The sequence below is a fragment of the Temnothorax curvispinosus genome, unplaced genomic scaffold (assembly GCF_003070985.1).
Source record: "Temnothorax curvispinosus isolate PA1 unplaced genomic scaffold, ASM307098v1 QBEX01000525.1, whole genome shotgun sequence".
NCBI classification, from domain to species: Eukaryota; Metazoa; Arthropoda; class Insecta; order Hymenoptera; family Formicidae; genus Temnothorax; species Temnothorax curvispinosus.
In genome coordinates, this window is record NW_020210305.1 from 1613694 (window position 1) to 1630541 (window position 16848).

The following is a 16848-nucleotide window of genomic DNA, read 5'->3' on the forward strand; positions in this document are numbered from 1 at the left end:
GTGTGGGTCTGCGTGGGTGATTTATGTATTTTGCGCGTGTACGTTCGTTAATTCTTACGAGTATAAGTATAAGTATATACATAGACATACTGGAAAAGAAAAAATAAAATTAATAGAACAAGAGACAGAGGGTTTTGTAGAACGTAAATTTGATAGTAATACCTCTTTCCATGCTCCCGCTTGAACTCGCCGCTGTACTTGGACCTACTGCCTACGAGCTCTATTATCTCGGGTATGCTACTAGCAAAAATTGCCTGCAAATAGAAATCATAACTGGAAAACACTATGCGACTACGGATCGTTGAGAAAACAAACTGGGTCAACTGATGTACGGTTGCGTCTAGCAGCAGTGCTTTCGCGCCGTATTATGGCGTAAGTTAAGTGCGTGTTTCGCGTCGGGATGATGGAAAAAAAAAGCGGAAACAGAGTAGAAATGCGACTGACGAGGCAACAATTTATGTTCTTACGTTTCGTGTTCGAAAAATGTGCTTGAAAAACGTGTGCTTAAAAAAAGTGACAAAAATTGCGATGCTTTTAAGTATATCAATATCATGGAACGTGTCGATGCATGAATAATAAAGCGTACAATGTGAAAAGTACCTCGCTGGTAATTATGTTAGCAAAATTTCTCACTCAAGTTTCAGTTTCTAACAGAAATAAATTAATTCTGCTTTTTTTTTCTTTTTTTTTCTTACAATACCGTATCCGCGAAATATTAAATAAAAATGTTAGAACATATCTTTTTATACGTAAGCAATTGCGCATAAAATATATATTCTGCAAAACCGTTAATTCTACACAAAAGCATCAATTTAAATTATAATTCAGATAATAATTATGATGTACAATGGAACACAGATTCGTATAAAAATCATTTGTAATTTTTAATATGATTTGGTATTATATTCTGATGTTAATGATTTAAGTTTAATCCAGTTATTATAAACAACCAACACGTATTAAATCAATATCGATAGATAATTATTTTATGCTGCATTTCAACACATAAAAATAGCATAAAATAGATCAAAATCGATTTTAAAAGTCCAATAATTTTAGTGAAATATTTTCTATCACAATTCTATTTTGTGCCAAAAAAGAAATTTTATTACAATTATATCATGTATCGGTATACTTACATCACGAAGATTTTGTTGCAACCGCGTATAGAATTATCCATTGTGTATGTTTCAAGTTCTTATTTGTAGATATATGTGCGTGTCTACAGTATAGTATAGTAATATTTAAGCGTGTGAACAGTATGAGTAAAAACAGTATAGTAAGAAAAAGATAATAAAGACAGAAAACAGCAGAAGTCTATTCGTAAACATTAAGATCAGTATTTTTATTTGTAATAAATAAATAAATTTTCTAATTTTTACATTCAATAACTTAATAACAAAATTGTGTGACTAGTACTCTGTGTTATTTGATTTATTGTTAGATTACTAATGAAGTTTATTAAATCGCGAATCTTTTATCAAATTTAAATTATTTTGTACCCTTTATTTCATCATATCTGATAAGATAATGATGTTTAATACCAATCTTGTAACTCAGCTGTTTACGGATAGAATAAAAATTGTATAAGATAGTAATATAACTTATAACAATTAAAAATTAAAAAGCAGAAGTATGTGAAAGATGCAAACAGTTTTAATGAACGGAAGCAGAAAGGAAATTTAACAAATCGATCTTGCTTCGTGCGCGTGTAAAATGAAGGAAGCGCTATTATGTAAATCATCTATAATGCCGGGTGCTATGAGAAAGATATGATCCATCATAAAACGATCAATAAAGTCGTGCCGTGTCGTGTCACGCCACGTAATTTGCCATTTAATATAGGCGTTGAAAGAGATCCGCGATTGTTTGCGTCGCGAGCTTTATAGATACCAGGCAACTAAAGACACTGCGATCAACGAAATCATCGTAAGAGACAGAACAGCGAGAGAGAAGTGTGTCGACACTTTGCGCTCGACATGATGTACGCTCTCAAGAAACAGCCAGGGATAAATATCCTGTAAAGTAGCATGGCGAAGCAGCGAATTGTACGACCGACGATCACTTCGCCGTACGTCAAGTATACGCGGCGAAGTGACGAGAAGTCGCGTACCCGGAGCTCAGAACTTCAGTGATAGGTACTTAGCGAAAATATCACATATTCTGAAATTTAGCAAACAGTATATTAACGCACAATCCCACGAATTGTAATAAATAATGTCCGCGAATAGTTGTAGATCAGTATTTCAATAATAGATTATTCTGAAAGAGAAAGACAGAGATTATTGTACTTGAAAATAAAAATTTAACTCTCACTTGCACGAGCCTTGCAAATAAGAATCTATTTGCAAAAGGGTTTGTAACCGAACGGCTGTTATAAACGGATATTTGTAATGATACTATAACGCAAACCGTGTGAATAAATTAATTTGATGACCCAGCATTTATGAGCAAAATTCTGTATGGATGCATTTGAATGCATCGCTCATTTGATACATCATTCTAGTATAAAATTATGTTGGATTGACCGTAAATTAGAATATGCATGTACCATTTGCGATAATTCTCTATCATATGATTCTAGTATAAAATTATGTTGGATTGACCGTAAATTAGAATATGCATGTACCATTTGCGATAATTCTCTATCATATGAAAACCACATTTATAAATTTTAAAACAAGGATACTCAATACGATTAGTTCAAATAACCGTATCACATAATTGTTCTCATCAAAAGCTGTTTTTTATGCTGATAAATGGATCAGCAATACACAATATGAATATATTAGCAATACACAATACATAAAAAATATTATTTGAATATATATATATAAAAACTTTAATTTATTTTAAGGCTAACATTAAACGTGTGTATATGTATGACTATAAAATCTAGTTCTTTTCCTTTGTAATCCTAAAAAGTATAGTCTTTTCTTTTCATCCCTTTATGCAATCGGAGACAATGCGCAACTTCATTTCTGTGTTACTTTTAGGTACTCGCGACCGGGCCCGAACTCGCAATGAACCGGGAGTCTATCGATCTTTTAAGCTTGCCTCAGTTGGTTTAATTTACGACCGCGCGTTGTCTAATTTCGGATTTATTACCGCTCGTGTCTCTCGGAATATTATACCGAGTTCGGTTAAAAGGGTTCCTCGCCCGTCGCGGGACACAGAGACAAGGTATCACACTTTCAAATGAGTGCCAAAGCGTTTTGAAAGCGTTCCAAAAGAACCTTCCCCTTTAAATGTGTTACAAGGACATGATTTTTCACTCCCAGCTGACTAATCAACAGACCAACGATTCGGTTACAAACCTCTCGGTGCAATACACGAAAATATAATGGACAGGACATACCACATATTCTCCAACACACTCGATATATTTCTAATAATAGATAATAAATGTACAAAATATTAATTTTTATATCCAGATATAAAATGCGTAGTAAACAGAAACTTATATACATGTAATATAGATTAATGATTTATTGAGGAATTTAATGAAATAAATGTGAATAAAAAATGTAAGTAAATTCGATTGTATCTGAAATAATAATGACGCATAACTTCATTCAAAGTTACATAATTAATAAATACAAGCTATAATATTTAAGTGTTTTATAAAATTACTTTGTAAATTAATAATAAAGGATAATCTTTAATTTAATTTATTTTAATTATAAATAGTAAAATGTGTAAGTTTGTCGGATTGAGAATTAAGCCTTACATTAATTATTTATTCGTATACCTAAATAATTTAAGATATTTGATGGGAAAAGGACATAAATTTTGTTCCGTTTGTATTCTGTAAAGACGATTCAACTCAATTTTTTCATTATCGCTAATCTGCCAATTCGAGGGAAAGTTTTGAAGTAAATCGTGCGGATACTCCATCTCGAGAAGTTCCATCTCTGTTCTCTAACAAAGTTTACAACGCGCCATTTAAAATCGATAGAAAGACAAAGTGGCATCTCCTGTCCTATAATACAATAAAACTATATTACTTGTGTGTGCAGCTATCGCTCTTTATCGATTGTGGGAGCGAAAACGAAGTGAACGTTCCAGTAATATCGAAACGGATAAACATTGCTTTGATTAAGTCTCGCGTTCACCCTTGATATCTCATCGTAATTGGAATTTACTACTGAGAGTACCATACGGCCGACAATTCCAAAAAAATAAAATAAAGTTCAAGCGGTCAGAATAATATCTTCCGTCGTAATATGAGCAGCGTATCAGCGTCGCAGAAAATACACATACAGACAGAATGTGGACAGTTAAAGATCAAGCGCGTACAGACACCAATACTTTGTCGAAGCCACTGAGCCTCGTGCTCTTCGAGAGAGATACGATAAGGTTGATATAAAAAGATTTATATGATAGTAATGAGTACCTCGAATCTTTGACCGTGGAGCAAGAACAAGTTAATCATGTTTCTTGTGTTACTTCTGTGAATTTTTTTTTGTTATCTTAAACTTTTCATTCTTTTCAAATCAGATACTCATCTAACCAAACATTGTCATATTACGTCATAAAAAATGAATTAATCTCAAAATTTTTACTCTATTCCTTTTTTAATGAGTAAAAGTAACTTTTTTAAGTCTCAATTATAAAATAATTAGTATAATTACGAAACTGGGTTTATTCAATTTTTACATTACACACAAACATAAAAAATTAAGCATTAAAATATTTATGTAGCTTTTCAGTAACTTTTCTCTTGTAATAAGAGCTCTTGTAAATTGTTCGTGAGTTTTATCCGTGCACTTCAATAGTATAAAACGGGATTTCCGATAGAATTCCATAGTTTCAAGTTTCGAGGCTTCTCATGTAATAAAAGTACTTTCAATACTCGCTAACATTGTGAAAAAATAAGTTCGTAGCATTATGCCGCAGCATTCGCATGACAAGCCGAATCGATCGTACCCGAGTAATCGATTCGCCGCATTATTAGCTACAAATGACTTTTAGATCGAAGAGAAAAGATATAGACAGTGGCTGTAGCAAAACTCGTAGAACCAATTTAAGCCGTAAGGTAGAGAGAAAGATAGATAGAGATAGAGAAAGAAGAAAAGAAAGAGAGAGAGAGAGAGAAAGAGAGAATAAGTAGTATATGCTTTCAATAACTACGATGTGTCGTACAAATACGCATGGCCGCAATTATTTCTTTCATCATCTCACGTAACACCGGAATCGGGAGGCTCGAGCGTTCGCAAATATAGCAAATTAATCTGATGCGAAACACGATTCGATGTAAGCGAAATGTTTTGACTAAATGCTAAATGCCTCAGCTGCGTTTTTAGAAATTGTGTCTGTTTATTAATCGTTTATCTTGATTAAAATATTGTTAAAAGTGGTAACACACAAAAATTGAAATTTTTGCGTCAAAAACTCGAATAATATTGGAAGAAATTATTGCTCTAATCTAAAGGAATGAATAATCTATCTTATATCGGCTATTACGTCTTTTATAGTCGTCAAGTCGTTATGTTCATAAAATCGCTCGATTATAACGTGTAGATAGAAATGTTTTAAATAATTCTACATATACAAAATTTTATTATTTGAAAACGCTCTCTATGTATTCTGATAATCTATTATTATTATTACTATTTTATTAGAAGCCTTATCTTTTAATTATAAAATATAAATGTGTGAAAATCTCTCACACACTTGCTAGCGAAATCCATCGTGATTTTTATATATTGAGGTTCCGCTCTTAATAATTCTATGCTCATTAATAATGCAGAGTGCTTCGAATAGTTTTTCCTCAAGAAAATTTAAATCAGATTACGGAAGCACAAATGGAATTATATTTAATGTTGAAGATAAAAGATTTTTCTATGGTGCTTTAAACCCTGATTGTGTGCAAGTTGCCAGAAAAAAAGGTATTGACCGTTAAATGTAATATTTTTGTTTTGATAGAAATAATTTATCCTAACACATTTTGGAAGTTCCAATAAAAATGTGATATAATGGATATTGAGGCATAAGGCTGAGGTACCCGATATCTTTGTCTTCTCGTCTCTACTGTCATAGCTAACATTTCAAATCAAACTTGTCCAAGTTACCACGAACTTCATATGATAATAGGAATTTTTTCTGCGTTTTCAATGTACATACATATATAAGTTACAGGAAATAGGGAACACGTTTTAAACAAATTTTGAGCGATATTCAAGAAAAGAAGTAAAACTCTTGAGTTAAATTAGTCTCTTTACGTTCGTCGTCATACCGCTATAAAGGCTTAATTCGCAACAGTTTCTTTAACTTTAATTTTTCAATCTCTGATATATTGATGAAGTGTGTCTAATTGAATAACCGCCAATTGCAAACTAAGGAGCAAAATATATTGTATAATTACATATCATATTTTCTTCACTCGAAAACAAATAAAGTAATTAAAATACAATTACCCATTTAGGACATATCACATTAGCGAATTGTTTTGTAAAAAGTAAAAGGAACTCATTCCACGTGAAACGACTTAAGCCCTTATGCGCGAGCAAATCAATTCTGTATCAGAATTTCATGTATGTCAAACAACCGTACTTTCAGGATATACTCTTTAACTCGATAATCAATTAATATTATCTATTAATATTCTACGGTGAGCTGCGGACAACAAACATTAGCTTGGATTTTCGACGGACGTTTGAACGGCGATGCTCGCGTTTTGGAGGAAAAAAAATGCGATTTGCGTCTTCAAAGAATTTCAAGAACAGGCTGTTATTCCCGACCTTGTATGTGCGCAAAGTTCACATGAATCGATAAGCCGCACACAAACATACGCATAATAAGTACGCATGAAAGGCATGCTCGCGGCAATGCGCGCATCGACGTTCAAACGAATCGATCGATTCGGTATAACGAGCGGCACCGTTCTCCACCGTTGATTTCTGCCCCAAAAAGCCATTTTCGCGTGACATCGACGGAAATTTTATTTCAATAGTGCTACAACCACGTTTCCCTTTGTCTCGAGTTGCGAAGCCAGAAAGTTCAAGAAGTGGGGTAAATTTGCGATAAAAGTTCCAAATATGTATGTCTATTCAGAAAACATACTTATCGTTCAAGCTTTATCTCTTGGATACGCATGAACCAGCGAAGTTACATTAATGTTTACTGGTAAAACAAAGTCTGCATATAGACCGTCGACAAGAAAAATACTTTCAAAATGTTTTCAAGGCGTAAAAATTTGGCTGATCTAAAAACGTCACGATTGTATCAACGATCGAAAGCAAAGGAGTTTTCATCTGGAAAGCTCACGTATCTTTTATATTTTTAATAACTTTCAATGCCGAACCTAAGATATCGCAAGATATGAGATTTAAGTGACGTAATAAAAAATTTCGCAACACATTATAAACAATTTCCTACTGAATACCACCGTGAATTGTTTCCCGGTGCTAGCGCGATGCAGGAGGATCAACGGCCGGAGAACACCGTACACTCGAAAGTATTCACCGTCTCGCGACTCGGGGGACACGTAAATTTGAGGCCGCTCGTCTCGCCGATCGTTCCGCTCTGATATACGAGCCTTGGCAAAACTAACGGAGCTCCAGACGAAACGAGCTATGCGAAACGCCAAGTAGCAAGCGGAATGCTCTGCGGCGATACTTCGAGATTTCTCGGGATAAGAGATGAAGATATGCGCGATCGCGGCGAAGACTTGGCGGAAAGACAAGTCAAGCGAAAAAGCTCTTCGGATGCACACAAAGTCGATAAGAAAGAAAAAAAAGGAATATCCCGGACCGATATGACAAAAGAGTTTCGTATGTAGTTTTACAAGTTTTCGACTTTTCTTCGCATTGTATGTTTACTGTATATTTACAGGGATCAATTCGATAAAGAAAAAAAGACATTTCGCAAAGCTCGCATGTTTATTTATCATAAAAAAAGAAATCCATAAAAAACGCAGTAAATTTAATTTAATCATTTTTACGAGAACAAAGATTTATTTATTTACACACTTTATGTAAAATTATGCATTTCTTAAATTATAACCACAGTGGCAGAGAGTTTAATAATGCATATATCCACGAAGTGGTTTCGTTCTGCCATAAAAATGCAACTGCGATTATCTATGGAGCAACCGAATTAAGATTTAAAAAAAATCATTCACCGACAGTGTAAAAAATGGAAACGCGTTTTTGAGAATCATGCCACTCGAGGGGCATGTTATACGCGGTATAGAAGGCTCTTTAACCGACGTACGTAAACGTTAATGTGACTCGATTTTGTTTGAGAAGAATACACAGGAATAACTTACCAAACCGACGAGTAGAAAAAATACTAGGAATGTGCGGCCGAGGACCGTCTGGCAGTAAACGTCGCCATATCCTACCGTGGACATCGTCACGATCAGAAAGTACACACAGGTCCAGTATGAAAGCTGTTGTGGGTTCGTGAACTCGAAAGGATCCCCTGAGTTTTCAAGCTGCGGGCACAATGTTATTACGTTTAGAATCGTCCTCGCGTGGTGTCAAGAGTGAAATTGCGGTTTATATTTGGTAGGGTTATAACCATAAGCTTTTACTACTGCGCAATGGTATAAACGCGGAATGTTCAAGAAACGAAGCTCTCGGATTTCTGGGCATATGGCGTCCTGGGAAATGTGAGGGAGAGTTGTGAGAAATACATATTCATAGTCATAGTCATTATCGAGTAGTAATGTAAGATTATATTCTTCTTATTGAGAATATACAAATCATAGAAATTATAAGAGACAAGATGTTAAATATTAAGATAATAACCTTATTGTTATTTTATTATAATTATTATATATTATTATATAAATATATATATATATATATATATATATATATATATATATTTATATATATTATCAAACTCAAGATAACCGGTTCAATATTTGTAGTAAAATACTTTTTAAACACAAAAAGAGGATAAGACTCACCAAATGAATGATGCCAGCAGCGGTTAACCATACCGAAATGAAGATGGATACGAGTTGGGCGAGACGAATAGAGCTCGATGTCTTTAGAATGTTAAGGTACTGGAGGATGTCAGGGACCGTCATCAGTCGTAGGGCTCGGAGGAACCTCAGTCCGATCCACGTCCGATCGAGATATATCGACACGAAGGACGGTGGTATCGTAAAGTAGTCCACGAACGAATACATCTCCAACATGAACCACAGCTTGTCACTGGCGGCGATAAACTGCGGGAATCGCATGAAAAACAAAAACGTATATTTAAATAAAAAATCAGTCGAATATTATATTTCACGAAAAAAAATTCCCAAAAAATTTCTGTAAAACGCAAGTCAAAATGCCTCGTAAAAAGCGTATTCATTCATAACTTTAAAATATTTCATAAATATTATAAATTTTGGTGAGATTCTTGTAAATTTTCCTTTTAAAGAAATTTATCGAAATAAAAAACAACATGTATATTTTTTATGTGACAGAATTTTGTAGAAAACTTGCATTCTATTTAATGGTCTTAATGCCAGCCAGAAAGTTCATTGACAGACAGAACGGATGATCTTTACTTACGCGTATAAAAAAGTAGACCATAAAAAATATATTGAAAGCTAAGTCTATCTGCTGAGTAATGTTGTTGCTCCACTTCTGGCAACGCTCCACCACTTCGCTGTAACATAAAAGCACGGGATTGCGGATGTTAGGTCAGCATCTCTTATGAACTCACGCGAAGGTCTCGGTCTTAAAAAAAGCAACGCTGAAAGGGCGACTAAAATAGCAGCGATTAAACTAGCAGCGATTATCGCCGCGCCCTTAATTAAACCGCAAGAAAAAGCTACAAAGTGCTGTTATAATATTACCAATACTGCGCAAGAATAAAAACAATATGCATGAATGTTTGTGATAAACTTAAAAGCCACGCATTATAACACCGCCATCGAAGTCTTGTTACTCACCTGGAGGCATCGATGAAGTATATTATAAGCGATGCTATACTGAGAATGAAAACTAACACCACCTGAAACAGACAATAAGTCGCATCATCAGAAATCTTTCCCGTCAAACATTCTTTTTAAATACAAGTGTCATTAAACGTATAAATAAAAATTAATGCTTTATAGTTTTTTATCGCGCAGGTTTTTTAATGTTTTCCGAATAATGTAATTTTCATCATTTCAAATAATCTCTTCAAAAAATATGACATGCCTTATTTCTCGATTAGTTCGCCAAAATTTGATGTAAAGATATTGTGATCGCCGTAGCAAAACGTAATCACAGTTACACTGTCAGAATAACATTCGCAAGAGCTCGCAATTTGAATGTCTCATATATTGTCATCCTTGCGATCTTTTATCATTAAATCGTAGTATCCCTTTATTTTCGATATGACACGCGCCAGTGTCGTGTAACGCAAAGTCTAACCGATAACTGTCAGCAAATGTGAAGTAACGTTTACGACAAGCGCCAAAACACCCCATACTCGACACCGTGTCAAAGCATACTGGTAGTTACCAGTGAATATTATTAACGATCGCTATAACATCAAATTATCACTATGTAACGACTTTAAAGTTGCGCAAAATTTTCGCGCGAACAAACGCGCTAATGACCTGATTAAACCCCTCGTTAGACGCCGACTAGTACTGATCACCATCGTCACCGAAGACAAGCGGTTAATTAAATGACCGAAGTAATTTGCGCAGTCATCAATTGTGGTGGCAATTCAATAACCCATCCACTGTTTAATCAAAAATATTCGCGGTACCGCAAATTATGACTTATGTTATATAAAACGTAGCACATGACGTGTATCGGAAAATAATATTGCACCGAGCAATCGAAATCCGGTAAACGGTCTGCCGGCGCATAGGAAACGCACATACACGCGTCATCCAGGTCCGGTTGTATCCCAACCATTCGAGAGTCTGTTTCTCGTACACGAAGTATATTTAGGTATGCATTGCACAGACACAAAATTGCGAGCTGCGCAGCCACGCCTGTACATAATTATTGTAAACAATGGCTACGGCCAGCTCAATGATCGTATGCATGTAAGTACGCGATGCATGCGTCAAACACAAGATCGATGAGCGTCCGTATACAGGATTGAATGTGCTGCGAATCCATTAACATATCGGCGATCCTCATTATCCCTGCGTTAAGAAGATACCTAAAACAACAGCTCTCGAGGTTTGATACCTAATTCTGTTAAATTATTGAGACAAATTAAATAATCGGATAAAAAACGCGATATTTTGCGAAAAATTGATTAACAAATCGATCAAATAAAATATTAATTAATTTACTTATATATATACTTTGGAATATTATATTCTGGGAATTTTTCTAATATTACACAAGAAAATTTGTCGGTACTCGTGGTTCATCTTAAATGGAGAAATAGCATATAATTTCGATATTATATGAGAGATGATAATACCTTTCTTACGTACGATTATCGGTACCTACATTTTATATGACAGCATATTTCATCCTTCTTATATCTCTCTTATATTATAGATTCTTCGCTTTTCCCGAGAGAATAAAACGTTCTTATTGCCAGAAATATAAAACTTATAAAGAAGATGAAATAATAAAAGTAAATTTCCAGATTATAAAAAACGCATTCAAATTTAATATTAAAATAAAAATGACAACTCAGTTAATATTATTTGCAAAAGTTAATGTTAAAGTTATCTACGTTAAAAATTAATAATTTATAACACTCGTTACAATATCAAGAGCTATATAAAAAAAAGATATTAGTTTTTCAGAGAATATTTTACTTTGCACATTCTATTAGATCAACTTATCATATAGGGCATCTTTTCAGAAGTTACTTTTAAGAAAGACAATCTTCCAACGGCGTGTCAGAGTTTAGCACGTGTAATTTCCCTATCAGTCTACTTCGCAACTATTTTATAGCATCCACGTAACGCTCTTCTTGTGAATCTTCCTTTACAAATCTGTTTAAAGGTAGAGACAAGAAGAGATACGCGTCGGCGTAAACTAAGTAAACAAAGAGAAAAAGGAACACAAGGGAGAGACGACAAAACAAGAGAGAGAGACAGAAAGATAAAGCGAGAAGTAGGACCTAACCAGCATACCGCGTGATATTCCTGACGCGTCTCGGTCTCATGAGAGCGAAACTCTATACATAGACACCGCTCGAAAATAGACAGTAGGTGCGGTCCTCGACGGAATGATATAGAAAAGAAACAAGAGAAGTGGTCACGGAAGAAGAACGAAGCAGTGACAGCGGGACGAAGAGCGATCGGTTATAATGGCGAAGAGATAATCTAATAACAGCAGCCAAACAAAACCGGCGCAAGAGAAAAGAGGAAGGAGCGAAGCATCCGAGACAGACGAAAGGACGACGACCCCGCGGAGTCAATCTCATGAATTTGCATGAGGCGATACTCGAAGTCGCGAGCTCCCCCGGATGCATTTCTTTTTTAACGTCGAAATTATTTTTAACCCGGCCCGTTTTCGCCGCGTCGCTCGCGGAAACCACGTGGAGAACAGGCCGGGAGGCCTAGGCTCGCGTTTCTGTGTTAGCTGGCAGGCGAGCATTAAAGTTCAGGGTTATCGCGCCTAAAGACCGTAATAAGAACCCCGTACCCGCCTCTCTCCCTGGGAGCCAACGAACTCCCACCTCGTCATCGATTTAAGCCCTTATCAAACCTGTCGTGCTCCTAACGACCATTACAGCAAATTGACTTGATAAACGGCTGCACCACGCGAAATTACTAGACGGCGGCGGTGCTTCCTGGAGCAACGCGTACCCGCCCTCGCCGCGAACTGAACAATTCCCTGGATGCCGCGCTAATAACTCGTTTGATATTCTACAGGGTAATGGCTAGTATCATTATTATGATAAGAATATTTCATGTAGAGATCGTTTTCTCTCCCTCCCCGAGAAACCATTTTCTGCGGGATTTTCGATATGCAGGACATCCATACACAATTTTGCGTTCTTTTTTTCACGAATAACAGAGTCCACGTTTAATAAAACGTCGATTCGAAGCGTGCGTGACTGAAAAACATAAATTGCTGACAAGTTTTGCATTGCAAGAGTCCAAATAAATAACAGAGCGTTGAATTCAACAGTTCTTTTAGAGACAAGTTCCATAGTTTCTTTTAATTGACATAGTTACATATTTAAAATAAGTTGCTCTCTTCTTTGTCGACTAAGGAAATAATATGCGTAATATTTCTTTGTTTAATTAATTAAAAAGCGAAATTTTTATTAATAATTCCAAGGCGTTCAAAGCAAATTACTGCACTTATTTTGCTATTGAAATATGAATTGTGTTCATTTTCAAATTAACAGAATATAATTCGAGAATTAATTGTCACTAATAAAAACTATAAATATCGCGATAAAAGATGGCATATTCAGCTTTTTCTAGAAACATTCATATAATGTGCAGAGCTATATATTCTACCTATAATACTTCTATTTACAATATAAGTATTCTGTCATATATTTTAATTTATATTTCATGTTTTATATGTGTATTATAAAAGTTTGTAACAATTTTACGCTGGTTATGAAGTAACTTAACGTGTTCCAAAAAGAACTAAACTAAAGTAGGACGAACGATTAATGGCTTTTATACTTCATCAATACTGCTACAACCTATTGATACAAGAAACAAATATTTCCGCGCGCTGTATACATAAATACATAATATTCATCACTAAAGTATTATGGCACAGTTAATAAATTAAGTTACAAGAAATTAAGAGTTTTATCATGCACCCGAAATTACAATGAGCAAACCAAGACTTGCAAAAGAAATCAATAAACCATTAACACATATCGTTTTATAATATAAAAAGTAAGAAAGTATTTCAATTCTTTATATAAAAAATAATTCTGTGCTCTTTTGATTTTAAATAATAGAAATATAAATGAATTTAATAGATATGAAAATTGTTTACTACAAGATTTAGTTTTAAACGTTGTATATACTTTTAATAACTTCTATTCAATTTTTCCTAATACAAAATAACCGTTATATTATTTACTATAGTTTGATATACCCGTGCTTTACTACAATTTGCAAAAAATTCTATATAATTCACCCCTGAATCTAGATTTGTCCCTTTAGAGGTTGATTAAGGCAAAATCCTGAATTATGTTTTTTGTATGGGTAACCGTTGTAAGTAAAAGCCAAGTCAATATCTCATCGGGTCTAAGAGATATTAAGGAGAGAATCCGTGAAAACACATTCTACCCTTTTTCATCCCGTTAGGGGTCGAATTTTTAAAAATCCCTTTTTACTGGATGCTTACATCATGGAAGGAATACACTCCCCGAATTTCATGTTTTTTGGTTTAGGGGTTTGGACTGGACGTTGATAAGTCAGTCAATCAGTCAGGACAATTGTTTTTATATAATAGATAAAATATAAATTTTTACTTTTCAATTAATATCTGGTTCTATTTTACATGAACGAAACAATTCTAGATTAAATTAACAAGATACAGAAGTAATATTGGAAGATAGCGATTCATATGGCCTTCTATGAAATTTCCGTTAAGCAGAAATCGATTCCGAATTTATTAAAGGCTTTGACTCGATACGATATCTCAGATACTCCGTGCAGGGAAACCAAGTTTACGGATCTACGATCTCAAACTTGACGAGCTCGTATAAACGGACACCGTATCGAACTCTCGGACACCGGATTTATGAGAAACTTTTATTATGTTTGAGTTTTGAGAGAGAGAGAGAGCAGAGAGAGAGAGAGAAAATATCCCGCTAGACGGAAGATCCGTGGATGGGCGATGGCGCCAAGAATGCACCGGTGTAAAAATAAAGACTGTTACAGAAAAAAAGAGGAAGAGAAAGAAAGAGGCATCTCTCGTTTTCTCCCGCATTACCGAACAGTAAAGAACGTAGAAAAATTCGATTGTGAAAGGCGATTGTGACGCGAAGTCGATGTGCCACCAACCAAGTGGTCGCACGTAAAATGCCGCAACTTGTTGGCCGGGGACCCCCCGTGCAAGAGAGCGCGAGTATGTGGTACACGTACACGTAGCATAAATAAATAAAAAGGCGTAGCTTATGTGCCCTGCCGGCAGATCGATTTCGCCGGTTGGCTTCGTTCCAGATATTCCCTCGTTAGATTTTCGAACAATTTTACTGTGCGTCGCGCGAAACTACCCGCCTGCCCATTGCGCTTAAAACGAACGCGGGGTCATCCTCCATTAACAAAAAGCGGGGCTAACTCTCCGTTAACCGAAAGAAAAGTTTGACCCGACGAGTCAAGACTCTGGACTTGTCGTGTGTAAAAATCGTCACAAAAATCACTTTTCAGATCCGTCACGGAAATTTGTTTTCGTACGTTAGTGTCTCTTCACTCTGTTGCCCTCAATAGTATTGACGTCATTCGGACTTATGAAACACTAGTCGCTTGTTTTTATATATGCTGCTATTTTTATCATTTCGTGCGATACTTGATAATGAGCACATTTTAACAAAATATTAACTGGATTCGCTTATATTTGACGTAAAAATAATCGGACATTTTCAGATAATTTTCAGATCATGTTACATTATAAAACTTAGTTTTAAATGCGATGAGATTCATGTGTATATTTTTTATATTTCGTTTTATAAGTAATATTTTGTAATATTCCATGGTACATTTGTTCTGCTAAAAATTAGCTTCAAATTTATACACTGTATAATATATTTTCTTCCTTAAACATCAATTAATTACTTCATGTACAACTCGATCAAAACTCGACATTTAATGTTAGCAGTTATTTGAAATAATTAAAATTTGTAGTAATATTTCTATGATCAACGTTTTATAAAAATTCGTGTTCCAAAGCATTATTAATTCCTTTCTATAGTAAATTTATTTTTAAAATCAATTTACTGTAGCCACTAAAAGATGTATCAGCCAGACGCCTATTGTTAATTCTCTCGTCAAGGACATGGTGACCCAAAAAGAATTGAATTATTCTAGTACATAATTTCTCAAATTCTCATACAATAATAAAGTGCACGCTTTACTCTCCTCTATCGAAGGAGCGCGAGATATTCTAACGGAATAATTCAGTGTGCTCCGAATGTTGCGCTACAACTCCCCCCGAAATTCGAAAGATGTCCTACCGGAAATTCATTCGACATCCGGCAGAATATGTTCTCCGCGCGGTAAGAAAGTGAAGCTCGCCGGCGGGCGCCGTGTCCAATTTCGCGGACGCCACGTCTTGCGTGCACGTACGTATGTTCCACACGTGTGTTCCAAACGTCCGCAGATGCGCACGTACACGCTACAGAAGTACACGGCTCGGGGTCTCCGGATGCATCGTTCCAGCATGCGGTACTACGGCCGGCGTGCCGCTGCTGCACTATGGAAGATCTGGGTCATTCGAAAACGGTCGCAGGGGCCGTGCCGAGGGAATTTCTCGTTTCGTTTACTCGGAAAAATCATGCGGGCTGGACGAGAGATACGGACCGTCTTCGCGGAACGTCTTTCGCAAAATTCAACGAATTTGCGAATCGGCACAAAGGAAATTCGAACGGACGAATCGTCTAATACTCCGAAAAATGCGCTGGCGGGTAAAGTGGGTCGCGCGCGAAGTAAAAATTATTACGCTGTCCGGAAAATAATAAAGTGCAGCGTATAAACGGATATAGCGAATATATCCTCTACATTAAATTGTCACGAGTGTTAAATGGTTTTACCAGTGTCTCCTCGCTAATTCTTATCGCGCTGACTTTGTAAAATTTCAAATATATTTAAAAGAGGAAATATATTACTTGAAATTTTATTTCTTCTTTTATAAGAATATTTATCGATGACAATAGCCACTTATTACTGTATGGGTTGTATATCAAAATCATTTATTTTATGAAAATAACATCTACACTTTTTTT

The 16848-nt window shown here is 35.4% G+C and overlaps 1 protein-coding gene across 50 annotated transcripts in view; it reads right to left on the reverse strand.

Moving 5' to 3' along the window:
• LOC112454974 (calcium-activated potassium channel slowpoke) overlaps positions 1-16848 on the reverse strand; it is a 98386-nt gene that overhangs the window by 48322 nt on the left and 33216 nt on the right. For 33 of the 50 annotated variants that reach the window (XM_025016996.1, XM_025016676.1, XM_025016729.1 and 30 more), the window contains exons 2-5: positions 9905-9966; positions 9522-9618; positions 8921-9184; positions 8273-8440 (exon numbers count right to left, since the gene is read on the reverse strand). In XM_025016996.1, coding sequence (XP_024872764.1) covers positions 8273-8440; positions 8921-9184; positions 9522-9618; positions 9905-9966 — 591 coding nt within the window. Of the gene's footprint in view, positions 1-162; positions 255-8272; positions 8441-8920; positions 9185-9521; positions 9619-9904; positions 9967-16848 lie in introns of all 50 variants that reach the window. The other 17 variants (XM_025016978.1, XM_025016681.1, XM_025016939.1 and 14 more) reach the window with 1 other exon arrangement.